Source organism: Chiloscyllium punctatum, chromosome 5, assembly GCF_047496795.1.
Source record: "Chiloscyllium punctatum isolate Juve2018m chromosome 5, sChiPun1.3, whole genome shotgun sequence".
In the NCBI taxonomy this organism is placed as follows: domain Eukaryota; kingdom Metazoa; phylum Chordata; class Chondrichthyes; order Orectolobiformes; family Hemiscylliidae; genus Chiloscyllium; species Chiloscyllium punctatum.
Window position 1 is genome coordinate 21,560,639 of NC_092743.1, and position 27,980 is coordinate 21,588,618.

General features: G+C 41.3%; 1 protein-coding gene across 5 annotated transcripts in view; it reads right to left on the minus strand.

The window, feature by feature from the left end:
- LOC140476938 (focal adhesion kinase 1) overlaps positions 1-27,980 on the minus strand; it is a 556,498-nt gene that overhangs the window by 381,017 nt on the left and 147,501 nt on the right. For 4 of the 5 annotated variants that reach the window (XM_072569910.1, XM_072569912.1, XM_072569913.1 and 1 more), the window contains exon 2: positions 22,567-22,593. Coding sequence is in view for 1 of the 5 variants with exons in the window: in XM_072569902.1 (XP_072426003.1) it covers positions 22,567-22,593 (27 nt within the window). In the remaining 4 variants the exon portion in view is untranslated. Of the gene's footprint in view, positions 1-22,543; positions 22,594-27,980 lie in introns of all 5 variants that reach the window. The other variant, XM_072569911.1, reaches the window with a different exon arrangement.

Here is a 27,980-nt window from a genome sequence, read left to right on the forward strand (position 1 = left end):
GCAGAAGTCTTCTGTGGCTATCGCCATTTCAAACAGGGGGATGGATTCTCAGAGGAATGTAACATGAACAGCCAAGTTTCTGGGACTGAGACTGGCTCTAATTCAAAGAAAGGTACTTTGGGTTCCAAGAGGTCGGTTGTGTTATGGGATTCTCTAGTCAGAGGCACAGACAAATATTTGTGGCCAGCAGGGTAAAATCAGACCATGGTGTGTTGCCTCCATGGTGCCAGGATCAAGGATGCCTCAGAGGGGGGTGCAGAATGTTCTCAAGGGGGAGAGGGCCCAGCAAGACGTCATTGCACACATTGAAACCAATGACACAGTAAGGGAAAAGGATGCGATTCTGAAGGGAGAATATAGAGTGTTAGGCAGGAATGTAAAAAGGAGGTCCTCGAGGGTACTTATATCTGGATTACTCCCAGTGTTGCAAGCTACTGAGGGTAGGAATAGGAGGATCTAGCAGATGAATGCATAGCTGAGGAGATGGTGTACGGGAGAAGGATTCACATTTTTGGATTATTCAAATCTCTTCTGGGTTAGAAGTGACCTGTACAAGAAGGACGGATTGCATCTGAATTGGATGGGGACTAATATACTGGCAGGGAGATTTGCTAGAGATTTTCGGAAGGATTTAAACCAGTGGGGGTGGGTTGGGACCCAGGGAGACAGTGAGGAAAGAAATCAATCTGAGACCGGCACAGTTGAAAAAAAGAAGCGAGTCAAACAGTCAGGGCAGACAGGGACAAAGCAGAGAACAAGGTAAGACTGATAAATTAAGCAGCATTTATTTCAATGCAAGAGGCCTAACAGGGAAGGCAGATGAAGTCAGGGCATGATTAGGAACATTGGACTGGGATATCATAGCAGTTACAGAAACGTGGCTCAAAGACGGATAGGCATGGCAGTTTAATGTTCCAGGATACAAATGCTACAGGAAGGATGCAAAGACAAGAGAAGAGGGGGAATGGAGTTTTTGATAAAAGATAGCATTACAGCTGTACTGAGGGAGGATAGTCTCAAAAATACATCCAGGGAAGTTATTTGGATTGAACGAAGAAATAAGAAAGGGATGATCACATTACTGGGATTGTATTATAGACGCCCTAATAGTCAGAGGGAAATTGAGAAACAAATTTGTAACGAGATCTCAGTTATCTGAAAGAATAATAGGGTGGTTACGGTAGGGGATTTTAACTTTCCAAACATAGACTGGGACTGCCATAATGTTAAGGGTTTAATGGAGAGGAATTTGTTAAGTGTGTACAAGAAAATTCTCGATTCAGATGTGAATGTATCTACAAGAGAAGGTGCAAAACTTGACCTACTCTTGGGAAATAAGACAAGACAGGTGACTGTAGTATCAGTCAGGGTGCACTTTGAGGCCAGTAACCATAATTCTATTAGCTTTAAAACAGTGATGGAAAATAATAGACCAGGTCTAAAATTTGAAGTTCTAAATTGGACAAAGGGCAATTTTGATGGTACTAGGCAAGTACTTTCGAAAGCTGTTTGGGGGCAGATTTTCGTAGGTAAAATGATGCCTGGAAAATGGGAAGCCTTCAGAAATGAGATAACAAGAGTCCAGAGGCTGTATATTCCTGTCAGGGTGAAAGGAAAGGCTGGTAGGTGTAAGGAATGAGAGATGACTAAAGAAACTGAGGGTTTGGTTAAGAAAAAGAAGGAAGCATATGTCAGATATAGACAGGATAGATCGAGTGAATCCTTAGAAGTGTCTAAAGGCAATAGGAGTATACTTAAGAGGGAAATCAAGAGGGCAAAAAAGGGACATGAGATTGTTTGGCAAATAGGGTTAAGGAGAATCCAAAGGGTTTTTACAAATACATTAGAGTCAAAAGGAAACTAGGGAGAGAATAAGGCCCCTCAAAGATCAGCAAAATGGCCTTTGTGTAGAGTGGCAGGCAATGGGGAAAGATACTAAATGAATATTTTTGCATCAGTGTTTACTGTGGCAAAGGACACGGAAGATATAGAATGTAGAGAAATAGATGGTGACATCTTGAAAAATGTCCATAATACAGAGGAGGAAGTGCTGGATGTCTTGAAATGCATAAAAGTGGATAAATCCCCAGGACCTGATCAGGCGTACCCTAGAACTCTGTGGGAAGCTGGGGAAGTGATTGCTGGGCCTCTTGCTGAGATATTTATATCATCGATAGTTACAACTGAGGTGCCGGAAGACTTAGGTTGGCTAACATGGTGCCACTATTAAAGAAAGATGGTAAGGACAAGCCAGGGAACTATAGACCAGTGAGCCTAACGTTAGTGGTGGGCAAGTTGTTGGACGGAATCCTGACAGACAGGATGTACATGTATTTGGAAAGGCAAGGACAGATTGTGGATAGTCAACATGGCTTTGTGCATGATAAATCATGTCTCATGAACTTGAGTTTTTTTTTGAAGCAAGAAAGAGAGGATTGATGAGGACAGAGCAATGGATCTGTATGGACTTCAGTAAGACATTCAATAAGGTGCCCGTGGGAGATTGTTTAGCAAGGTTAGATCTCATGGAATACAGGGTGAACTAGCCATTTGGATACAGAACTGGCTCAAAGGTAGAAGACAGAGGGTGGTGGTGGAGGGTTGTTTTTCAGACTGGAGGCCTGTGACCAGTGGAGTGCCACAAGGATCGGTGCAGAGTCCTCTATGTTTTGTCATTTACATAAATGATTTGGATGCGAGCATAAGTAGTACAGTTAGTAAGTTTGCAGATGATACGAAAATTAGAGGTGTAGTGGACAGCAAAGAGGGTTACCTCAGATTACAACAGGATCTTGACCAGATGGGCCAATGGGCTGAGAAGTGGCAGATGGAGTTTAATTCAGATAAATGCGAGGTACTGCATTTTTTGAAAGCAAATCTTAGCAGGGCTTATACACTTAATGGTAAGGTCCTAGGGAGTGTTGCTAAACAAAGAGACCGTGGAGTGCAGGTTCATAGTTCCTTGAAAGTGGAGTCACAGGTAGATAGAATAGTGAAGGCGGCGTTTGGTAAGCTTTCCTTTATTGATCAGAGTACTGAGTACAGGAGTTGGGAGGTCATGTTGCAGCTGTACAGGACATTGGTTAGGCCACTATTGGAATATTGTGTGCAATTCTCGTCTCCTTCCTATCAGAAGGATGTTGTGAAACTTGAAAGGGTTCAGAAAAGATTTACAAGAATGTTGCCAGGGTTGGAGGATTTGAGCTAAAGGGAGAGGGTGAATACCTTAGGGCTGTTTTCCCTGGAGCATCGGAGGCTGAAGGGTCTGGATGGGTACATGAATAGAAAAGGTTTGGAGGGGTATGGGCTGGGTGCTGGCTGGTGGGACTAGATTGGGTTAGGATACCTGGTCAGGATGGACGAGTTGGACCGAGGTGTCTGTTTCTGTGCTGTACATCTCTGTGACTCTAAGTGACTTTACTTAAATCGTATGAATTCAAGATAATTGTTAAAAGTGCCAAAGGTGGGGTAATATTTTACCTTTAAACTCAGCAAGTCCTATGGTCTGGAATAGACTGCCTGAAAGGTTGAAGAAAATTCAATAGTAGCAACAAAAATTCATCAAATCCTCATGAAAGAACAAAAATAGGGCAATGTGGGGAAAAAAGAGCCGGGCTAGTTAGACTGCTTGAACAAGAGTCACACAGGCACAATGGGCCAAATGACCTCCTTCTATTGTTTATCATGCAACATAAAGAACAGCTAAAAATGCTCCTTAACAACAGAAGGATGGGAACTAAAGCTGACTTAGTCAGCACCATATACTTACATGTATATATGAGAGAACACTTCAAAAATACATTAAAATCTAAAAATGTCTTCACAAACATATTTAACCTATAGTGAAAATTGCATCCATTTATTCAATCATCGGTTCAGATCTGTGAATTGTTCTGAAAACCTAATCTATGACTCTAGAACTATAATCTGATTATGCCAAAGAACTCCACAAGAACTTCAAAATGATAACAATTTGCAAAAAAAAACATAACTTATTAAACACACAAACAAAATTCTGTTGGTTGTGAGAAAGTGATAGTAACATTACTGCAGCACTAAACCAGAGGCCAAGGCTAATGCCCTGGGAAGAAGGATTCAAATTTCACAAGATAGCGAAATGTGAATTGAATTATTAAATTTGGAATTAAAATTTAATCATGAAATCATTGTTGATTATTGTTAAAAAAACCCCATCAGATTCACAAATTTACTGCCATCTTTCCCTGGTCTACATCTGACTCCAGACCCACAGTAATGTGGTTACCATTGAACAGTCAATTGTATACAATTGCTACTATGTCAAAAATAAGTAATTGAAATTGGGCAGACCACCCAACTTCAACCTCGTTACTAGGACCAACAACAATCTAGCTCTTTTGACCCTGCCAAGACCCTACTAATATCCAGATTCTTGTCTGAGAATTGGAGAGGTATACCATAGTGTAGTACTGAGCTATCACAATCTGGACGTTGCCCTGAAATATCTCAGCATAATTCCAAACCCCATGAAGTTTCATGGTATCAAATCAGACAAGGGCAAGGTCATCCCCTATTGATTATTATCTACTGCACCACTCTCAACTCATGAACCAGTTTTCCTCCATGTTCTTTACCAATTGGAAGAAGCACTGAAGATAGTAAGGGCACAGAATAGAGTCTGGGCAGGGGACTTCATTGTCTGTTATGAAAAGTAGCTTGGTGACACCATTACTCTCTCAGCTCAAAAGACATAGCTGCTAAACCGGGTCGGCAGCAGGTAGCAAAGAAACCATCGAGAGCAACGTATTAGACACCTTCATGTCACAGAATAGAATCCCTCCAAGTGGAAGCAGGCCATTTGGTCCATCAAGTTCACACCAACCCTGTGAAGAGCAATCCACCTAGACCCATGCATCCACAGCCCTATCTCTGCAACCCTGCATTGCCCATGGAAAATTCACCTAGCCTGCACATCCCAGATCACTATGAGTAATTTAGCATGGCCAATCCACCTAATTTACACATCTTTGGACAATCAGCCAGTTGAGTTGCATCTGTCCATGACAGTTTCAATTGGAAGGAAGACTGCACAGTACTTGTGGAGACTAAGTCCTGTCTTCACACTGTGGATACTCTTCATTGTCTCATGTGGAACAACCAACGTGCTGAATGGAACAGATTTCCAACAGATCTGGCAACTCAGAACTGGATATTCATGAGGCAACTAAAAACTAGATATCCGCAAGGCACTGAGGATCACCAACAACTGAATAGTACTCAACCACATCCTATAACCTTAAAACCTACATACCTGTCACTCGACCATCACCATCAAGCCAGAGATCAATCCTGCATCAATGAATAGAATAGGAATTTATTGCCATGTGTACTTCTCCACGGAAAATGTAGTGAAAAGTTTTATAAGTCACCCACCTTGAAGCCTACATCATTAATAAAAATAATTTTACTTTTTTAAAATTAAGTTCATCACAGTTCAGTTAAAGGTTCTTGGCCTTGTGCAAAGCCAATTAAGGAGACTGCACTATGGCATGCAGGAGTAACACCAGACATACCTAAACAGAAGGTAGCAACCTGGTGAAGCTACAACACAGATCTATTTGCATACCAAACAGCTAAACCAGAATGCAATAAAAAAAAAGAGTCAGCGAGGATCTGCAATAGTGTCACATCGAGCCAGGGCTGGTGATGGACAATTAACAATAGCGAAAAGCACCACAATCAACGCCATCCTCAATGATGGTGGTGCCCAAGGCATGAATAAAAAAAAACTGAAGCATTTGCATCAGTCTTCAACCAGAAGTACCAAATGGAAGATCCATCTTTACCTCCTCCTCAGGTCCACAATCTCTCAGTCTCTCGTGTCCAGCCAGTAATATTCATTCCACGTGATAGATAGTCATAGAGATGTACAGCATGGATACAGACCCTTCGGTCCAACCCGTCCATGCTGAACAGATATCCCAACCCAATCTAATCCCACCTGCCAGCACCCAGCCCATATCCCTCCAAGCCCTTCCTATTCATCTACCCATCCAAATGTCTTTTAAATGTTGCAAATGCACCAGCCTCCACCACTTCCTCTGGCAGTTCATTCCATACATGTCCCACCCTCTGTGTGAAATAGCTGCCCCTTAGGTCTCATTTATATCTTTCCCCTTCTCACCCTAAATCTATGCTCTCTAGTTCTGGACTCCCCGACTCCAGGGAAAAGACTTTGTCTATTTATCCTGTCCATGCCCCTCATAATTTTGTAAACCTCTATAAGGTCACCTCTCAGCCTCCGACACTCCAGGGAAAACAACCCCAGCCTGTTCAGCCTCTCCCTATAGCTCAAATCCTCCAACCCTGGCAACATTCTTGTAAATTTTTTCTGAACCCTTTCAAGTTTCACAACATCTTTCTGATAAGGAGACCAGAATTGCACACAATATTCCAAAAGTGACCTAACCAATGTCCTGTACAGCCGCTATATGACCTCCCAACTCCTGTACTCATTCTGACCAATAAAAGAAAGCATACCAAACGCCTTCTTCACTATCCTATCTACCTGTGACTCCACTTTCAAGGAGCTATGAACCTGCACTCCAAGGTCTCTTTGTTCAGCAATACTCCCTAGGACCTTACCATTAAGTGTATAAGTCCTGCTAAGATTTGCTTTCCCAAAATGCAGCACCTCGCATTTATCTGAATTAAACTCCATCTGCCACTTCTCGGCCCATTGGCCCAGCTGATCAAGATCCTGTTGTAATCTGAGGTAACTCTCTTTGCTGTCCACTACATCTCCAATTTTGGTGTCATCTGCAAACGTATTAACTGTAAGTAGCTCTTATGCTCTCATCCAAATCATTTATGAAAATAACAAAAAGTAGAGGGCTCAGCACCAATCCTTGTGGCACTCCACTGGTCACAGGCCTCCAGTCTGAAAAACTACCCTCCACCACCACCCTCTGTCTTCTATCTTTGAGCCAGTTCTATCGCCAAATGGCTAGCTCTCCCTTTACTCCGTGAGACCTAACCTTGCTGACCAGTTTCCCATGGGGAACCTTGTCGAATGCCTTACCGTTCTGCCCTCATCAATCCTCTTTGTTACTTCCTCAAAAAACTCAATCAAGTTTGTGAGATATGATTTCCCACACACAAAACCATGTTGACTATCCCTAATCACTCGTTGGATGCTGCCTGAACTGCTGTGCTCTTCCAGCACCACTAATCCAGTATCCCTAATCAGTCCTTGCCTTTCCAAATACATACACATCCTGTCCCTCAGGATTCCCTTCAACAACTTGCCCGCCACTGATCAAGAAACAACTGAAGATACTGTACACTGCAAAAAGATATTGGCCCTGACAACATCCCAGTTGGTGTACTAAAGAACTGGCAGTACCACAAGTCAAGCTACTCCACACCACTGACCTGGTAATATATAAATTTGCCCAGAGATAACCCATCAGGACAAATCCAACTCAGCCAATTACACCCAGTGGACCACTCTTGATGGTCAGCCAAGTGATAGAAGAGGTCATGGACAACGTTATCAAACAGTTAATTCTTAACAATAACCCATTCACTGAAGCACAGTTTGGGTTCCACCAGGGCTACTCAGCTTCTGACCTCATCATAGCCTTGGTCCAAACATGGACAAAACAGCAGGCTAGCAGAGGGGAGGTGAGAATGACTGGCACTGGCAGCAGTTTTTAACCATCTGCATTATGCACTCAGTAACCCACCCGGGCATCTTTGACACCTTCTAAACCTGCGACCTTTCACGCCTAGAAGAACAAACGCAACCAATGCATGTGAACAGCGCCACCTCCAAATCACACATCATCCTGACTTACAAAAACATCACCATTACTTCTCTATCAATAGTTCAAAATCCTTGAACTCTCCCCTATCACCACTGTGGGCATACCTACATCCCAAAGACTGCAGCAGTTCAAAAAGACAGAGCACAACCATGTTGCCGAAGGCAGTTAGGTACAGAACATTGATGCCGGTCTTGTAAGGAACACCAACATCCTGTGATCAATAAACTATTTTAAAAAATCAATTTTTAAAATACCTTCTAAAGCAGATTGCTTCCATTTTATGTTGTGTAAAATCTGACTCAACATGAAAAAATATTTTTCAATGAATCATTAAAACTACATTCATGGGACTGTAATTTTGAAATGAGCGAATTGTTTTATTTAGTTTGCAATGATGATATACTCATTTCGGATTATCAGGGTTTACCGCTATGTTTCCTTCGAATGCTTCCGAAATTGAAAGTGGAAAATGAGTTATTTGGCTAAATAGGAATCAGTTTCAGAGCTAAAACATGTTACCAGTTTAAGTGCAGATTATTATTAGCTCACTACGCTGAACAGTTTAGCTGAGTTCCCACTAAAGCTTCACACTCTGGATTCTGGTTCACAACTCTGCTAAATGTCCCAGTTTTCAAATCACTACAATGTGCTAATGGGCTATTAATGGAACAGCGTGTAAATTTCTTCTCAAGTCTGATTTCCTATTTGCTTCCCATATAGACAGGCTGCATAATATATCTTACAGGTTCTGTACAAGATATCTTTTCAGATATATCTTGGTAAGATACATAACTGCACATAACCAGACTCTATAGTACAATTTTAGCACGACATGACAATGTTGCATAGTAACTCTTCAGATGACATACAGTTTCAACTTGGCAGCTATACTGCCAATTTGAAATGTTTTAAGATTCAATGCACACTTTGTATCATGGTGGTATACAGAGAAATGCTTTGCCATTTCAGATAATTTAACCTGCTTACAAAACCACCCATTTCTTTCAGAAGGGCTTCACAGCTGCTGAAATAAATGCAAAATAATGCAGATCCTTGAGAGGTGGGTTTTAACAATTTAGAAGACATAGAATCCCTACAGTGTGGAAGCAGGCCATTCAGCCCATTCACTCCATATTGAACCTTCAAAGGAGTATCCCACCAAACCCACCCCATCCCTATAACCCTACATTTAGCACGACTAATCTACTTTACCTGCACGTCTTTGGACTATGGAAGTGTCCGGAGGAAACCCATGCGACACAGGGAGATTTTGCAAACTCCACACAGAGTCACTAGAATCGAACCCAGATCCCTGGTGCTGAGAGCCATCCACTGAGCCAAAGTACCGCCCTTCAATTTCCTATATTTTTCAGGGGATTTGGGCATGGCTGGGCAATGAAGTATGACCCATCCCTAGTTCACCTTGAGAAGAAAGTGGCAATATGGCTTCTTGAACTGTTGTTGTTTGTTGGGTGTAAGAATCCTTTCAGGGGCATGAACAAGGAATCAGAAGACCATGAAGCAAAGGAGCAGAGGCAAGTTATTTGGCCTATTGCGTTCACTCTGCCAATCAATAAGATCATGGTTGACCTGGTAATTCTCAACTCCTCTTTTTTCCTTTGCCCCTTAAACATAGATCCCTTACTGATTAAAAGATTTCAATCTTGAATATACTTAAATGATCCAGCCTCAACAGCCAAATATTCATTACCCTCAAAAAAAAAGTCATCTCATCTCAGTTTTAAATGTGCAACCTCTTACTCAGAGATTGTGTCCTCTGGTCCAACACACTCCCTCTGGTCCCAGACTCATTCACAAGGGGAAAACAACCTCTCCATATCTACTTTGTCAAGCCAACTAAAAATCTTATGTTCCAATAAGGTTACCTCCCATTCTCCTAAGTACAGAGTACAGGCCCAACCTACACAACCTATCCCCATAAGACAATCCCTCCGGATGTGGGATCAACCTTGGTGAACATTCTCAGGACTGCCTCCAATATATATCTTTCCGTAAGACCATAGGACAGAGGAGCAGAAGAAGGCCAATCAGCTTGTTGAGTTTGCTGCACCACACAATGAAATCAACTGTACTAAAATGTGTGACCCCTTATTCTTGGATTCTGCCCTTTCCCACAAGGGAAAAGCAACTACTCATTTATTCTGTCAAGTCCTCTAAGAATCTTGTATGTTTCAATAATGTTGCCTCTCATTCTTCTATATTCCATTAGCACTAGCCCAACTCAGGCAAAAGTGAGGATTGCAGATGCTGGAAATCAGAGTCTAGATTAGAGTGGTACTGGATAAGCACAGCCGGTCAGGCAGCATCCAAGGAGCAGAAAAATCGACATTTCAGGCAAAAGCCCTTCTTTAGGACACTCTAATCTAGACTAGCACAACTCAACCTCTCTTCATTTGACAGCCCTTTCATATCCAGCATCAACCTAGTGAACTTTGTCTGGGTTGCCTGCAATGCCAGTATATCTTTCCTTACATAAGGGGACCAAAACTGTTGACAATATTCCAGGTCAGGTCTGTCCAGTGCCTTGTACAGTTTTAGCAAAATCACCCTACTTTTATATTCCACTCTCTTTGAAATGAAGGCCAACATTCCATTTGAATAGGTGATTGATTCAAAGACTACCTATGTTTTGTCCTCAAAATACTCTGAGTTTACAGTTGCCTGCCACTGCAACACACCTGTGTTCCCTGGCCAACATCTGTGTCTTAGGCTGACTGCAGTGCTCTAGAGATGCTCAGCGCAAGCTGGAAGAATGATACATCATTTTCCATTTGTGAAATCTGCAGCCTTCTGACTTAATACTGAGTTCAACAATTTTAGGGCTCGAGCACCTTTTCCCCACCCCCACACACGCCAAGCCTTGCCATTACAGGGGCAGCCACTAATAGCCCCCATCAGTAGCTATTCATTTCCCCTGACCTTTAATCACTCCTTTGTCAGTCCAACTGTTTATCCCTCTCTCTTAGGGCTCTATCTCCCCCAATCATTTACACTACTCCTACCCCATCTTCCGTATACAAACCATCCTTTTCCAAGCTACCAACAGTTCTGAAGATGGGTCATTAGACCCAAAACGTCAACTCTGATTTATCGCCACAAATGCTGCCAGACCTGCTGAGATTTTCCAGTAATTTCTGTTTTCATTCCACTTGACTTCCCTGTTACCCACTGAACTTAGATACCAGCCTTTTCTAATTCATGCACAATGATTTCTAAATCCCACTGCTCTGTAGCTTTCTGTAGTTTTTCTCCAATTAAATAATATTCAGCTCCTCTACTTTTCCTGCCAAAGTGCACAACTTCACGTTTTCCAAATTTATTTTCAACAATATCTGGGTGTCTTCATACACCAGTCACTGAAGGTAAACATACAGATGCAGCAAGGCGGCAAATATGATACTTCAATAATACAGGAGCAGAGATGTCTTGTTACAGTTATACAGGGCCTTTGTGAGACCACACCACAATACTATGTGCAATTTTGGTCTCCTCTTAACTTACTTCTATTCACTTGTAAATTTATTTCTTTATTGAAACATACTTTCCCACCTATTTTAGCATCATCTGCAAATGTGCTATAGTACCTATTATCCATTCATCCACATTATTAACATAGATTGTAAATAGCTGGAGCCCAGAGGACCAACCCCTGTGGCATTCCAATAGTTACATTCTGCCAACCAGAAAAGCCCTCATTTATCCTGACTTTCTGCTTATTGGTTGGTTTGCCAATCCTCTATCCAAGCTAATAAATTACCACAATCCCTTTGATCTTGCCTTGTGGACTAACCTTTTATGCATCATCTTACCAAATACTTTCTTGAAATCCAGATATATTACCTCTACAGGATCCACATTATCCATTTAGTTTGTTAAATCTTCAAAGAATTCTAGCAAATTGGTCAAACGCCATTTACCCTTTTAACCATGCTGACTCTAATGGGTTGCATTTTGATTTGCCAAAATGTCCTGCTATTACTTCCTTAATGATGGAATCTAACAACTTTCCAATGACATAAGTTAAGCTAACTGGTCTACTGTTTCCTACTTTCTACTTTCCTCCCTTTTTGAATATGGGTAACATCCAAGGATGCATTCCATAAGGTCCGGGAACTGGTCAACTTTGAGCCCCAATTGTTTCCCTTGTACTGGTTCTCTCATTTTAGTTATTGTATTTATTTCAGTCCCCTTTTATCCCTTGAATATTTAATCTTCTTTAAAATATTATTTGTCTTCTATTGAAGACGGATGCAAAATAGTTATTCAACTCCCATGCCATTTTCTGGCTCCCCATCATTATTTCCACAACTGCATTCTCCAAAAAGACTAGGTTCACTTTGGTCTGACTTTCTTTGTACATTTAAAGAAACTCTTTCTGTCCAACTTAACATTGCTTGTGAGCTCCCTTCCCTCGCAGTTTCTTTTTTCCTTTGTTTTGGTCAGGTTTTATTCATTTGTAGAACTTTCCCAATCCTCCATGTTTTCTTTCAATTTCATGTTCTCCTTAGTTTCGTTGGCTAGTGGTTAGTTTTTCCTATTCCTACAATCCTTTTTGGGATATATCTTTATTATGAGTCATAACTTTTTTAAAACATCTCCCATTGTTCCTCAACCTAGGTCCACAAGCAGGAGGTTGGAAGAACATAGCAAGCCAGGAAACATCAGGATGTAGAGAAGTCAACATCATTTCTTCAAGACTCTTTTCACTTTGCCCTTATGACTCTCTAACTCCGATACACATTTCTCACCAAACTGGGCAAAAAGGGGTCATGAGACAGCTTTGGCAAATAGAATTAAGGAGAATCCAAAGAGTTTTTACAAATACATTAAGGACAAAAGGGTAACTAGGGAGGGAATAGGGCCCCTCAAAGATCAGCAAGGTGGCCTTTGTGTGCAGCTGCTGAAAATGGGGGAAGATACTAAATGAATATTTTGCATCAGTATTTACCGTGGAAAAGGATACGGAAGATATATACGGTAGGGAAATAGATGGTGACATCTTGCAGAATGGCCAGATTACAGAGGAGGAAGTGCTGGGTGTCTTGAAACGGGTAAAGGTGGATAAATCCCCATGACCTGATCAGTTGTACCCTAGAACTTGGTGGGAAGCTAGAGAAGTGATTGCTGGGCCTCTTGCTCAGATATTTGCATCATCAATAGTCACAGGTGAGGTGCCAGAAGACTGGAAGTTGGCTTATGTGGTGCCACTGTTTAAGGGTGGTAAGGACAAGCCAGGGAACTATAGAACAGTGAGCCTGACGTCGGTTATGGGCAAGTTGTTGGAGGGAATCCTGAGGGACAGGATGCACATGTATTTGGAAAGGCAAAGACCATTTAGGGATAGTCAACATTGTTTTGTGTGTGGGAAATCATGTCTCACAAACCTGATTGAGTTTTTTGAGGAATTAACAAAGAGGATTGATGAAGGCAGAGCGATAAATGTGATCTATATGGACTTCAGTAAGGCGTTCGACAAGGTTCCCCATGGGAGACTGGTCAGTAAGGTTAGGTCTATGGAATACAGGGAGAACTAGCCATTTGGATACAAAACTGGCTCAATGGTAGAAGACAGAGGATTCTGGTGGAGGGTTGTTTTTCAGACTGGAGGCCTGTGATCAGTGGAGTGCAACAAGGATCAGTGCTGGGTCCTCTACTTTTTGTCATTTACATAAATGATTTGGATGCGAGCATAAGAGGTACAGTTAGTAAGTTTGCAGATGACACCAAAATTGGAGATGTAGGGGACAGCGAAGAGGGTTACCTCAGATTATAATAGGATCTTGATCAGATGGGCCAATGGGCTGAGAAGTGGCAGATGGAGTTTAATTCAGATAAATGCGAGGCACTGCATTTTGGGAAAGCAAATCTTAGCAGGACTTATACACTTAATGGTAAGGTCCTAGGGAGTGTTGCTAAACAAAGAGACCTTGGAGTGCAGGTTCATAGCTCCTTGAAAGTGGAGTCACAGGTAGATAGGATAGTGAAGGCAGTGTTTGGTATGCTTTCCTTTATTGGTCAGAGTATTGAGTACAGGAGTTGGGAGGTCATGTTGCAGCTGTACAGGACATCAGTTAGGCCACTGTTGGAATATTGCGTGCAATTCTGGTCTCCTTCCTATCAGATGTTGTGAACCTTGAAAGGGTTCAGAAAAAATTTACAAGAATGTTGCCAGGGTTGGAGGACTTGAGCTATAGGGAGAGGCTGAACAGGCTGGGGCTGTTCTCCCTGGAGCGTAGGAGGCTGGGGGTGACCTTATAGAGGTTTACAAAATTATGAGGGGCATGGATAGGGGAAATAGGCAAAGTCTTTTCCCGGGGGTCGGGGAGTCTAGAACTAGAGGGCATAGGTTTAGGATGAGGGGGCAAAGATATAAAAGACACTACAGGACAACTTTTTCACACAGAGGGTGGTACGTGTATGGAATGAGCTGCTAGAGAAAGTGGTGGAGGCCAGTATAATTGCAACATTTAAGAGGCATTTGGATGAATATATGAATAGGAAAGGTTTGGAGGGATATGGGCCGTGTGATGGTAGGTGAGACTAGATTAGGTTGGGATATCTGGTCGGCATGGACGGGTTGGACCGAAGGGGCTGTTTCCATGCTGTACATCTCTATGACACTATGAATATTAAAATCCTACATGTTCCAGCCACTATTTTCTGCTCACTTAGATCATTTATCAGATTTCACATTAACCAGGTCCAAAATAATCTAATCCCTGGTTAGATCCACAACATGGTGTTCTCAGAAACTGCCCGAATCTACTGTATGAATTCTTCCTCATAGGTACCTCTGCCAAGTTGATTTTTCCTAATTACATGATTATCACCACCACCCATGGTTATGGTACTGCCACCTTTTGATGCACTCATCATCTCCCAGTTCACTTTCTGACTGACAATACAGCTACTGTTAAGGGGGGTGGGTGGGGGGATCTTACAGACTAATGTCTGGCCTTCCACCAATGTCTTTTTTCCCCTTGTTATTATTTACCCCCACCTATATGGATTCTACATCTTTTGATTAAAGATACTATTTCATTCCATATCAAAAAAGCTACCCCACGATTTCCCTTTCTGTTCTTTTGAAAAGTCAAACATGCCTGACATTTAATGACCAGTTGTGATCGACTTGCAACCATGTCTCTGTAAGTTATAAGATCAATCTCACTAATCTGTATTTCTGCCAACACTTACTGCTTTAAATATTAAGTGCATCATTGCAAAGACTTACTAATTTTGCCGTTTAACCTTGTTTTTTATCCCATTTGACCCTATTTGTTGCTGTTTTTCTACATTTATACACTTTATCCCTTACCATCATTGTCCAAATATTTGTTCTGCAATGTTGCCATATCCTTTTATTTTGTATGCTTATGTATCCCATCTCCCAAACTATCCTACTCAATTCTAATTAGCTTAAAGTCCTCCCTGCAATTGGAGTTAATTGCCAGGACACTAGTCACAGTATAGTTGAAATGAAGTTCTACTGACCAGAACAGTTCTCTCCTACTTCAGTAATGGTGTCAATGTCCCATTTCAGCAACACCAATCTTTGAGCCACACATTTAACTTTGACTTTATTTACCCAATGCCAGCTTGCCCATGGCTCAGGAAGTAACTCCAAGGTTTTACTGTGAAGGTTCTACTTTTTATTGCAGCACCTAACTCTTCAAAATCTTTCAGGAGAACCTTCTTTCTAGTCCAATCAATGTTGTGACAAAATGGACAACAACAACTGGACATAATCCTCCCTACTCCAAGTTTTTCTTCCAGACCAGAGGGGATAACCTTAAATTTTGGCACCAGGAAGGCAACACAGTCTTGGGGACTTGCACTCATGGTTCTCTGCAGTAATGTGTATCCCTCTTATTGTACTGTACCTTATACTACTAAATTCCTATTTCCTCCACCAATTTGAATGGCTCCACGTACCTCAGTGTTGTCAGCAGTTCACTCAATGTCCACTATGGTCTCCAATTTAATTTGCATAACTTGCTAGAACTTTGTAAACACTGATCGACTGTAGGAGTCATGGCTCCTCGAACACTTCCCCCTGGTCCACACACCTGACTCACCTGTGGTCTCACACTCCATCATCCTGATCACATGCCAAATTTGAAATCACCTAGTTTAAGTGATGTGACTGCCTCATGAACCACTCTCTCCTGGTAATCTTCTCCCTCCCTGATATGGTGCAATGTTAGCAGTTCTGATTCCAGCTCAGCTCAACTGAAATCCAAAATTGTAAACATTTCAGACAGATGTGTTCACTCTTGATCATTTCAGCGTCCACTAGCTTCGACATGGTGCAGTTGTAACACATCTTACTATTAGGTGTACAAAGTTTGAGAAGATTTGTAGCTCGGGTGCTCGTTGTTGTGGTTCTGTTCGCCGAGCTGGGAATTTGTGTTGTAGACGTTTCGTCCCCTGTCTAGGTGGCATTCTCAGGGAGGCTCCCAAGCACCGAGGATGTCACCTAGACAGGGGACGACACGCCTGCAACACAAATTCCCAGCTCGGCGAACAGAACCACAACATCTTACTATTGTATTATATTTTATTTAATCTATTACTTCAGAATCCCTGCTCTTTACACATTACTGTAATTGCTTTCTTTTTAAATAAACATGAGTACCAACTTTATACAAGTTATTTTTTAAAGAGTAAATAGAGGACAAAGACTAGAGAGCTTAACACAAATTGAAGACTTTGGTTTCACATTAGACTAGAAATATTCATTAATCCGACTCACAAGCACAGTTGCTTTTCCTACACTCATGTCACCTTTTGATTTGTGGCATCACTCCAATGCTGGTCCCACTATTACTCTTGATTGCATCTTAAATCCTCTCCTACTCATTACTATCTCTAGAGATTCTGCTTGTTGAGATAAACCTTAAAAGTTCCAGTTATCACCCTGCCCCAGCCCAAATGTCCATTTTGAACTAAATTCCCAGATACATTCACTCAGTCTTTGTCTCACTCAGCTGGAGTCTCCACTCACACGGTCTATAAAGTTCCAAAAACTCCTTTCCAATCTTGAGTTATTTGGAGTCACTTTTTAGCTACAGTAATTAGCATCTCCTTTAGACAAGGGATGATGATATCTGCCACTATTGAAAGCTGCCACTTTTAATTAAGCTATTCTATCTTTCTTAAAGAACTTGGCAGCTGGATATTGTCCAGGTCTTGATGTATACAAACATGTAGCTGAGGAATCACAAATGATGCTGAATACTGAAATCATCAGCAAACATTCCCACTTCTAACTTATGATGGAGGGTCATTGATGAATCAGAAGAAGAAGGTTGGACAGTATCGTGAGGAATCCCTGGGGCCAAAATGGCTGACCTCCAACAATCTCAACTACTTTATTTTGTGCTGGGTATGACTCTAACCAGTGGAGATATTTCCCCATGATTTCCATTGCCTCTAGTTTTGCTCAGGGTCTTTGATGTCCATTCTATTGGAATACAATTGTGCTGCTCCTGACATCCCTCAGTGCCTCATCTATGTCCAGTCTTGAATTGCTAGATCTATTTGAAATCTATCACATGTAGCATGGTGGTCATGTCTCACAATGGCATGGAGAGTATCCTCAATGTGAAGATGAGGCACCACAAGGTCTATGTGGTGACCACTCATACCAATACAGTAATGGACACTTGTATCTACAGGAGTCAGACTGATGACGATGAGGACGTGTATGTTTTTCTCTCTTGTTGGTTTGCTCACTACAGACCCATTGTCGCAGCTGAGTCCTATGGACTCTACTAGCTTAATGGTACTGCGAAGAACCTCTTGGACACTGAAGGACCCCACCTCATGTACCGATAGTGCTTCAAGTAGTGTTTCATATAGAGGAGTCGTGATTTGTCAGCGGATCGGCAATGAGGGGTGTATAGTGTGATCTGCAAAGGGCTTAATTTCTTGTTTGACCTGATGCCATGAGACTTTGTGGAGTCCAGAATCAGTTCTGCAGTCTTACAGGGCAACAATCTCCTGACTGTATATCACTGTCACCTCTCGACACCCCAGAAATGGTGATGGTGGCATCTGGGACAAAGTTATCATCACGATTAGTCATACTCTCAGAATTGTACCTTGTGTAGACAAGATATGGTTGTTATAGAGTCATAGAGATCTACAGCATGGAAACAGACCCTCTGGTCCAACTTGTCCATGCCAAACAGATATCTTAAATAGATCTAGTCCCATTTGCCAGTATTTGGCCCATATCCCTCTAAACCCTTTCTATTCATCTACCCATTCAGATGCCTCTTAAATGTTGTTATTCTACCAACCTCCACCACTTCCTCTGGCAGCTCATTCCATGCACACACTACCCTATGCGTGAAAAAGTTGCCCTTTTTAAATCTTTCTCCTCTCCTCTTAAACCCCCACCCTAGGAAAAATACCTTATCTATTCTCCCTATCTATGCCCCTCATGATTTAATAAACTTCTACAATGTGAGCCTCCAATGCTCCAGGGAAAATAACCTCAGTCTATTCAGCGTCTCCCCACAGCTCAAACCACCTCCAACCTTAGCAATATCCTTGTAAATCTTTTCTGAACCTTTTCAAGTTTCGCAATATCCTTCCTAAAGCAGGGAGACCAGAATTGTTTGATATGGCTAAGAGACAGCACTCAATCTGGCATTTACTCCAAAAAGAAATGCAGGATTTTGCAAGGTCAACAGGACTGAATTTGCTATTCTTATTTTCAAGCTCTTAATCAATGCCAGATGGTCTGTCCAGTTTCATTCCTTTATCATCTTTTAGCAGTTTGATACACTGAGTAGTTTGTTAGGCCATTCCACAAGGCAGTTAAGAACAAACCACTTGGCTATGGATCTGGAATCAGATGTAGGCCATACAAGGACAGACATCAATGAAACAGATGGGTGCTTTGACAATTGACAATAATTTCATGGTCATCATTAGATTTCCGATTCCAGATTTTTCAAAATTCTAATTTCACTGTCTCTCATGTCTCGAGATATTGTCACCGAACTAGTATGGATTACTAGCTCAGTGACAATATCACTACATTATTACCTTCAGTATCTTAGAAGGAGAAAAACAATGTATGAAATCAAAGAGGTACAAGATCAAGAGTTTAGTGCCTAGGCAACTGAAGGAGGAGTCAATAAAAACAGATGAACAGTAGGGCTGAGAGGTTGGAGAGAGAAAGGAATGGGTGAGCACATGAAAGTAGATGAAAACCAAGGATTAGAATTTTAAAATTAAGAGATTCTTGACTGGAGGCAATAGCGGTCAGTGAGCACAGCATGCTAAGGGGAAACAGAGCTTGATGGGAGTCAAAATGCAAAGTTTTGGATAGGTTCAAAAGTAGAGGGGTAAAATGACGCAGACCACCATGGACTGAGCTGGAATAGTTAAGTATGGAAGTAACGAATGATTGAGATGAATGATTCCAATATTATGCTTCAATGTTTTTTTTGCAATGCTGTTGGGTATTTAATGTTGCTGAATCCAATTAGCTTCCGAAAAATCTTAAGTAGATTTCTTCACCTTGCCCCTTTCAATTTTACCCAGTTTAATGCACAATATGAAGATCAAAATGGCAGGTTAGGATTCTTTTCCCTAATCTCTAATTACCATTACTAATTGATTATTGGCAGATAAAGTACTTACTGTTCTTTCAGATTAATAATGATAGTACTATACATCATTTACAAAGTTTTTGAAAAGAAACTAATTTTTGACATTAACGTTTTATGATTAAATGTTGCCAGCCTCTTTCAAAAAAAAACATAAGACTAACTTTAAAATATTCTATTATTACTATTTTAATATATTTTGGTGCAATTTCCCCCTTGCCAGCAGCCAATTAGTACATTTCATCAATACCATTTTCTGATGAAAGGACACTATTGTGAAATCTTTGCAAGGTTTGTAGCTCAGGTTGAGGTTTACGGTGTAGGTTTGCTCGCTGAGCTGTAGGTTTGATATCCAGACGTTTCATTACCTGGCTAGGTAACATCATCAGTGGCGACATCCAAGTGAAGCTTCACTTGGAGGTCGCCACTGATGTTACCTAGCCAGGTAATGAAACGTCTGGATATCAAACCTACACCCCATTATTGTGAAACATTGATCTGAGTTCTCTCCAAAGCTACCGCCTCATCTACTGAGTATTCAAGTAGTTTTAGTTTTTATTGCAATTTTACTTACTATACTTCATTTTATGGCAGTATAATGACATTAAATGCGTAAATGCAACAAGAGTCACAGAGAGATTAAGTACAAGATGCTGTTTTGCAAATCTAATGGCAAGTTTGAAGCAATTTGTTAACACTTTCATAATTCACAGCATAACTCCTCCTGGTGTGCAATTTCCACAACAATAAAAATGTTCTCATTATTTAGACACTAAGAAAATTCCCAGCAACTGTTGTTCACTAAAATGACTAGACTGCATTTCCTCACATACTGTTAAGAGGCCACATACAAATTATATTAGCTACTTAAAATCAGCAAGAATAGTTCTGTGCAGAATTTAATAATTCAGTCTCCTGTAACATGCACCACAAATGTAGAAGACCAACATGAATGTTTATGGTCAACTGGAAAATTCCCAGCAACTGTTGTTCACTAAAATGACTAGACTACATTTTCCTCACATACTGTTAAGAGACTATGTGCAAATTATTGAATTTTTATGGTCAATTGGAATGGAGTGTAAAAGCAAGGCTGAAAAGATATATGTAAAAGGAATATTGCCACACACCGCGCATCTGTCAATGAGCAAAAGGCTAAGGAAACAGCTAATCCCTACTTAAACCCATAGCAATACCTTGAACAATGTCCCAGTCCACTTCCTGATTTTAAATTTAGTCAGTTAATCAAGACTCTCAGATAACAGTGCTTGATGCATCTCTAACAAATTGACACAATCTTCACAAACTGCATACTGCATTATTCCCTTTCTGAATTTGGTTTTCTTGCACTTCAGGCCTGAAGAATGGAGGAAAAAAGCTTCAACTTTGTGTCTCATTGTGGCAATATAAAACAAAAGTAGGAAGGAAAAGAGGAAGTAACACAAAATCACGAGGATAAACAATGAAGAGGGACACAGAAAGAAAAAAAAATGATGAGATAATAGGATGAATCGCCCATCTAATGTTGCAACCATTTAATATGATCACGATCTTAGGATTCAACTCCACTTACTGTCAACTCCCTATTTCACTCAATTCCCTGAAACAATAAATATTTATCTATTCCTGACTTAAATATAGTTAAGGTGGTACATTCGTAATCATCTGGGATACAGAATTCCCCTGGTTCACAGTTACTTACATGAAGAAATTTCTTCGCATTTCAGTCTTAAATGCTTAACCACTTATCCTGCGGTTATGCCTGTTCCAAACCTCCCAGCCAGAGGAAACAATCTTTGTACATATTTTAAGTCCCTTCAGAAGTCTAGTTTGTCCTAATTAACTTGCATCTCATTTGAGTGAGCTCGAGTGAATGTAGGTCTAGTTTACTCAGCCTGCATCACAGGACAATCCTCTCAATCCAGGAACCAATCTTCTGAACCACTACTCTATGACCTCCATTGCAAGTGTACTTCTTCACACACATGGAGACCAAATTCCTTATGAGATCTCACAGGAGCGCTATACACTCACCCTGATGCTCTCCTTGATGACAGTATTACCATTAATGACTTAGACTACCAATCATTCAAAATGGCAGCAACTTGCCATCACGCCAAGTCACACTGTGATGTCGCACAGCAAAGGAAATAAAGCAAATCCCACACTCTGTCTGACATGTCCAAAAAAAAAATTTTGGTGAAAGTGCCCAGGATATATACCACTGTTTAAGCACTGCTCACTTATGTCAGTTTCTTCTCTGGCATTCCTTCAAAGAACAGCAAGGTTATTAAATATATTACTAAACCTCAAATTTCCTCTACCATCTTCCCATCTTGCAAAATGGTGATTTCATCAATGCTGATATGAATTTCACATCCTTTATTTGCATTTGATTACTATTATACTACAGAAATTAGCTTGAACACCATACCCTTCATTTAATTATCTAGTATGATGAAATATCCATTTTCTCATTTTGCACATCCTGCATTGCATTAATATTTCTCTACAGTGTCTCTATAATATTGATCTGTGTCAGAGCTCCTGTACCAGTCTCAAACACATTCAGTGTATATAACATCAGTGCCATAGAGACTTACGTGCCAAGGGAGAACACTTAGGCCTATTGCTTCCAGGCCAGTACTTTCCTCGAGTTATGTTTCAAATATAACCAATCATAATGTTAACCTAGTGCATTATGAATCAAGTGAGGTATTCTTACTGTCTTCTCATACCCACAAAACATGGCATAGACAGTAAACTATGATGTGGAAGTATGACTGACAAGTGGAAAGGACAGAAAACTCAAACCAGTTGCTACTTGTCTTTTATTTTAAAAAACGCCATAGCTTTTAAATAAAAATATCATTGTTCAAGTCAAAGGCTGCACAATTTTTCAATTACTTTGAACAACAATGAAAACAATTAAGAGCGTGTATGTTGTTCTTCATGTTATGTCGCATGAGATTCTCAGTAAGACAATTTTAGGTGATAAATTAGTAGTAACAATATTTTACCTACTTAAATAGTGAATGCATCACTAAGTTTTACTGACATTCCAGAAACAATAAATCTAAAACTTACATCAAAAGATAATGCACACTCACCTGCTCGATGGTGAGTAATGGTAAGATCTGAAAGGAAGAAAACATAAACTATATTAATTCTATTATATAATGCATTATATTCATGCCTTATAGCATTGTCAAGATTCCTTGTAAGACACAAAACAAAATTTGAATGATTATTAATGACAATGAATTGAAGGCAGAGTGTGGAATCCTGTGGCACAAGCAATTGATGAAGTTAAGTCCCTCATTTCTATTTACGTGGATTAGAATAATTGGTTGAAAATGAAAATGAAACAAACAGTAAAGGTAAAGTCCCTATAGCCTGATTGAACCATAAGGTTCCTCTCCTATTAGAGTGAGAGCGAAAGCAAGCAAAGGAGGGAGAGAGGTGGTGAGGCACACACGCATGCACACAGAGTGAGAAAGGAAGGAAAGGAAGGAAAGGAAGGAAGGAAAGGAAGGAAAGGAAGGAAAGGAAGGAAAGGAAGGAAAGGAAGGAAAGGAAGGAAAGGAAGGAAAGGAAGGAAAGGAAGGAAAGGAAGGAAAGGAAGGAAAGGAAGGAAAGGAAAGGAAAGGAAAGGAAGGAAAGGAAGGTGACAAAGAAAAAAAAGAGACATTGATCGATTTAAAATACTCTTTATAACAATCTTCTAAGTTCTGCAGAAACAAAGGCATCACAGAAAACAATAATTATTAATTCAATACTTTTTCACAGTTGTAAACAGTATTTTTAAGAAAAACAAAATAACAAAAAGACATGAATTTGCCATGTACAGTTCACACTTGATACCAAAACATTTCACAACCAATGAAGTACTTTTAAAATGTAGTATTGAAAAACAGCAAGGTAAAAACAATGACTGCAGATGCTGAAAACCAAATACTGGATTAGTGGTGCTGGAAGAGCACAGCAGTTCAGGCAGCATCCAACGAGCAGCGAAATCAACGTGATGAAGGGCTTTTGCCCGAAACGTTGATTTCGCTGCTCATTGGATGCTGCCTGAACTGCTGTGCTCTTCCAGCACCACTAATCCAGTAATTGAAAAACAGCAGTCAATTGTATATATCAAGATTCTACAAATTAAATAAACAATCAGATAAGAATGTAAGTAGGAGGCATTGTGGGATATACATCCCCTTGACCCTGCTCCACCATTTAAAATGATCACAGCTGACCTCCACTTATAACTTCACTTTCTTCACCAATCTCAAGTGCAAAGATCCAGTGATCTCAGCCTTGAATATCCTTGAAAACAAATTGGCATCCACAGCAATTTCAGATCAAAAATTCCAAATATTTACAACCACCCTTTTCACTCCACTTCTCTTCATCCCAAGAATCAGCCTAGAAAAATGTCATTGCACACTCTGTAAGGTAAGCAAATACTTAATTAGGAATAGTATTTTGTTGTTTAGGTATGAATTTGCAGCTGTCTCCTCAACAAAATACTCGATAATTACACCAAGACTTGTCCTCCCAAGAAACGTCTCCAGACCTTTTTTGCAGACCCTTCGAGTCTTCCTTACACATGAGTTTCCCACCAAGTTTGTATCATCAAATACATTAGACTGGATCTTTTCATCCAAGTCATGAACATAGTTTGTAATTAGATCAGGCCAGAGCACTGATCCTGGTGACATCAACTGGTAATATTTTGCCAATTTGTAGTAATCAGATTAAATGATCCAGTTCTTTGAATCAGAAAATCACAGGTTGAATGTCCTCTCAATAGACAAAAGCATAATGATGTAAAGAAAGGGTTAATTAGCAACAGAAGTTTTTTTTCCAATTCTTTACAGAATATAGCTGTTACTGGCTTAGCTAGCATTTATCACTCATCCCAACTGCCTAGATACAAGTCAACCACATTGCTGTGTGTCTAAAGTCACATGTAGGAGAAAGTGAGCCTGCAGATGCTGAAGATCAGAGTCAACAAGTGTGGCACTGGAAAAGCACAACAGATCAGGCAGCATGCAAGGAGCAGGAGAATCATGTTACGGACATAAGCCCTTCCACATACAGCCAGACCAGGTATGGATTTCCTTCCCTGAAGGACATTAGTGAGTCAGATGGGTGTTTACAACAAATGACAGTGGTTATATGGTCACCAATAGGCCAGCTTTTCTTTTTCTAAATTTTTATTAAATGCTGACTTCAGCATTTGCCATAGTGGGTACAAACCCACGTTCTCAGACAATAGCCTGGGGTTCTGGGTTACTAACCCAGTGACATTACCACAATGCCATTGCCTCCTCACAGACTATTGGCTTCAAGTAAATTAAAATTATTGGATATTAACTTCAGAGGTCATTTAATAAGTATGATTTGTAAATCGTAATGTCTTACAACAGTACAAACGTCATTCCAGTGTATGAGTTTTCAACGCACAGAACAGGGAGAAAGTGAGGACTGGAGATCAGAGTTGAAAGTGGTGCTGGAAAAGCACAGCAGGTCAGATAGATCCTCCAGCTGCACGGATGCTATGTTTTGGGCAAAAACCCTTCATCAGGAATGAAGTTTGTGAGCCAAGAGGTGGAGATAAATGGGAGGGGTTAGGGCTGGGGGGTAGCTGAGAGTGCTACTAATGGGTAACTAATGGTGATAGGTTGGAGAGGAGGGTGGAGTGGATGATGGGAAGGAAGATTGACAGGCAGGACAGGTCATGAGGGTGGTGCCGAGTTGAAAGGTTGGATCTGGAATAAGGTGGCGGGGAAGTGGGTTGGAGGGGGGGGGGGGGGGGGAAGGGGAGAAAACTGGTGAAATCCACATTAATTCCGTGTGGTTAGAGGGTCCCAAGGCAGAAGACAAGGCGTTCTTCCTTCAGGCATCAGGTGGTTAGAGTTGGCAATGGAGGCGGCCCAGGACCTGCATGTCCATGACAGAGTGGGAGGGGGAGTTGAAGTGGTCAGCCACAGGACAGTGGGGTTGGTTGCTGCAGGTGTCCCGGACATGTTCTCTGAAGGTTCTGCAAGTAGGTGTCCTGTCTCCCAAATTTGGAGGAGACTGCATCAGGAGCAACGGATACAGTAAATATCATGTGGAAGTGCAGCAAAACTCTGATGGATGTGGAAGGCTTCTTTGGGGCCTTGGACGGAGGTGACGGGGGAGGCGTGGGTGCAGGTTTTGTAATTCCTGCAGTAGCAGGGGAAGGTGCCAGAAGGGGAGGGGATTGTAGGCGTGGACCTGACAAGAGTGTCATAGAATGCCGATAGGGGTGAGGAGGGAAATATATCTCTGGCGTGGGGATGTACAGAACATATTCCCTAAAGGTACAGTGGTAATGGATCATATTAGATCATTTTAATGAAAATTACATAGACTTTCAAAAATCTTTTGTGGTGTGGGATATACAAAGTAACTTCAGACATGGTAAGTGTACATGCTTTGGAGGAGGGATTCATAGCTGTGGACTCATGGATTAGCCTGAGAAAAAAGAAACAAAGAATTGTGGATGCTGGAAATTGGAAACAGAGAAACTGCTGGGAAAGCTCAGCAGGTCTGGTAGCACATGTAGGGAGAACACAGAATTAATGTTTCAGGTCTCTTAAGCCTTCTTCAGACTGATTGTAGCTTGGAAAAGCTTGGCATATATGCTGAAGATGGGGAGGGTAGAGGAGTGAATGATAGATGGAGATAGAGCTCAGGGAGAACGGCAATTGGGCAAAGGAATGGATAATAGTCTGGAAGAATCAACAGTCGCTAATGGGGACCATCAGTAGCTGACAATGGGTTTTTGTGAAAGCAATCCATCTGATGACAAGTTCTGCTGTGTGGTAGGCTTGGGTTAAGAACATGGAGATGATGCTCAGGCCCTAAAATTACTGAAGTCAATATGAAGTCCTGAAGGCTGGAGGGTCCTTAAGCACAAAACAAAATGCAGCTTTTCCAGCTTGCGCTGAGCTTCACTGAAGTAAACTCAAGACAGAGATGTAAGCCAGGGAATAGTGGTATGTTTAAGTGGCAGGAAGCTCGGTCATTTTTGCAGACAGAATGCAGGTGTTCTGCAAAGCAATTTTGCCTCATCCAGTATAGAGGAGACCATATTTTGAGCAGCTAGCCTAAAAGGTTTTCCTCACCTCATGTCAAGGTGTTGGTGATAGAGAGATATTGATGCCAATGATCTTTTAACAACTCCAATGATATCATAGCATGCGACTACCAGGATAGGTGAAAGCAAATTAGTTGGATGGTAGTATTCTTCCACTTTCAAATCTAACATTTCCGTGTAGAACACATAACATTAGAGCGCAGTACAGGCACTTCGGCCCCGATGTTGTGCTGACCTGTGGAATATATCTGAAGCAATTTGAAGGTGACACGGTGGTTCAGTGGTTAGCACTGCTGCCTCACAATGCAAGGGGCGCACATTTGATTCCAGCCTCGGGCAACTATCTGTGTGGAGTTTGCATATTCTCCCAGTGTCTGCGTGGGTTTCCCCCGGGTGCTCCAGTTTCCTCCCATGGTCCAAAGATGTATAGGTTAGGTGAATTGGCTGTGCTAAATTGCCCAGTGTTCAGGAATGTATCGGTTAGGTGCATTAGTCAGGGGAAATGTAGGGAAATGGATCTGGGTGGGATACTATTCGGAGGGGCAGTGTGGACTTGTTGGGCTGAAGGGCCTGTTTCCACACTGTATGAATTCTAATTCAAACAGTTCATATTATAGACCTGGGTTTCAATGTGAAGCCTATCTATCCTACACTATTCCATTTTCATTCCATACGTTTATCGGATGACAATTTAAATGCCCTTAAAGTTGGGTAGGGCAACTACTGTTGCAGGCAGGGCATTCCACGCCCCTACTACTGAGTAAAGAAACTACCTCTGACATCTGCCGTATATCTATCCACCCCTCAATTTAAAGGTATGTCCCCTCATGCTAGCCATCACCATCCGAGGAAAAAGGCTCTCACCTCTCAACCAATTTGTTCCTCTGAGACAGGCAAGAAGGGATAAGATTAAGGAACCTTGGATGATGAGAACAGAGCAGCTTCTCATCAAAAGGAAGGCGGCAGCTTAAATAAAGTGGAGGAAGCAAGGATCTGGCACAGCTTTACTAAAAAGCTCAAAAATGGACTGAGGAGAGCCAGGAGCGGGCACGAAGAAGGCTTGGCAGGAAGGGTTACGGAGAACCCAAAAGCATTTTATTCATGCGTGAGAAATAAGAGAATGATCAGGGAGAAGGTAGGGCTGGTCAGGGATAGCATAGGGAACTTGTGCGTGGAGTCTGAGCAGATACGGGAAGCCCTAAATTAGATTTTTGTTTTCCACTATGGAAAGGGGCCTTGTTGTGAATGAGAACTTTGTGGAGCTGTGAAACAGGCTTGAATAGATCAAGATTGAGGAAGTTGATGTGCTGGAAATTTTGGAAAACATCAAGATTGATAAATCCTCAAGGCCAGACCAGATTTATCCGAGGTTGCCCTGGGAAGCGAGAAAGAAGGTTGCTA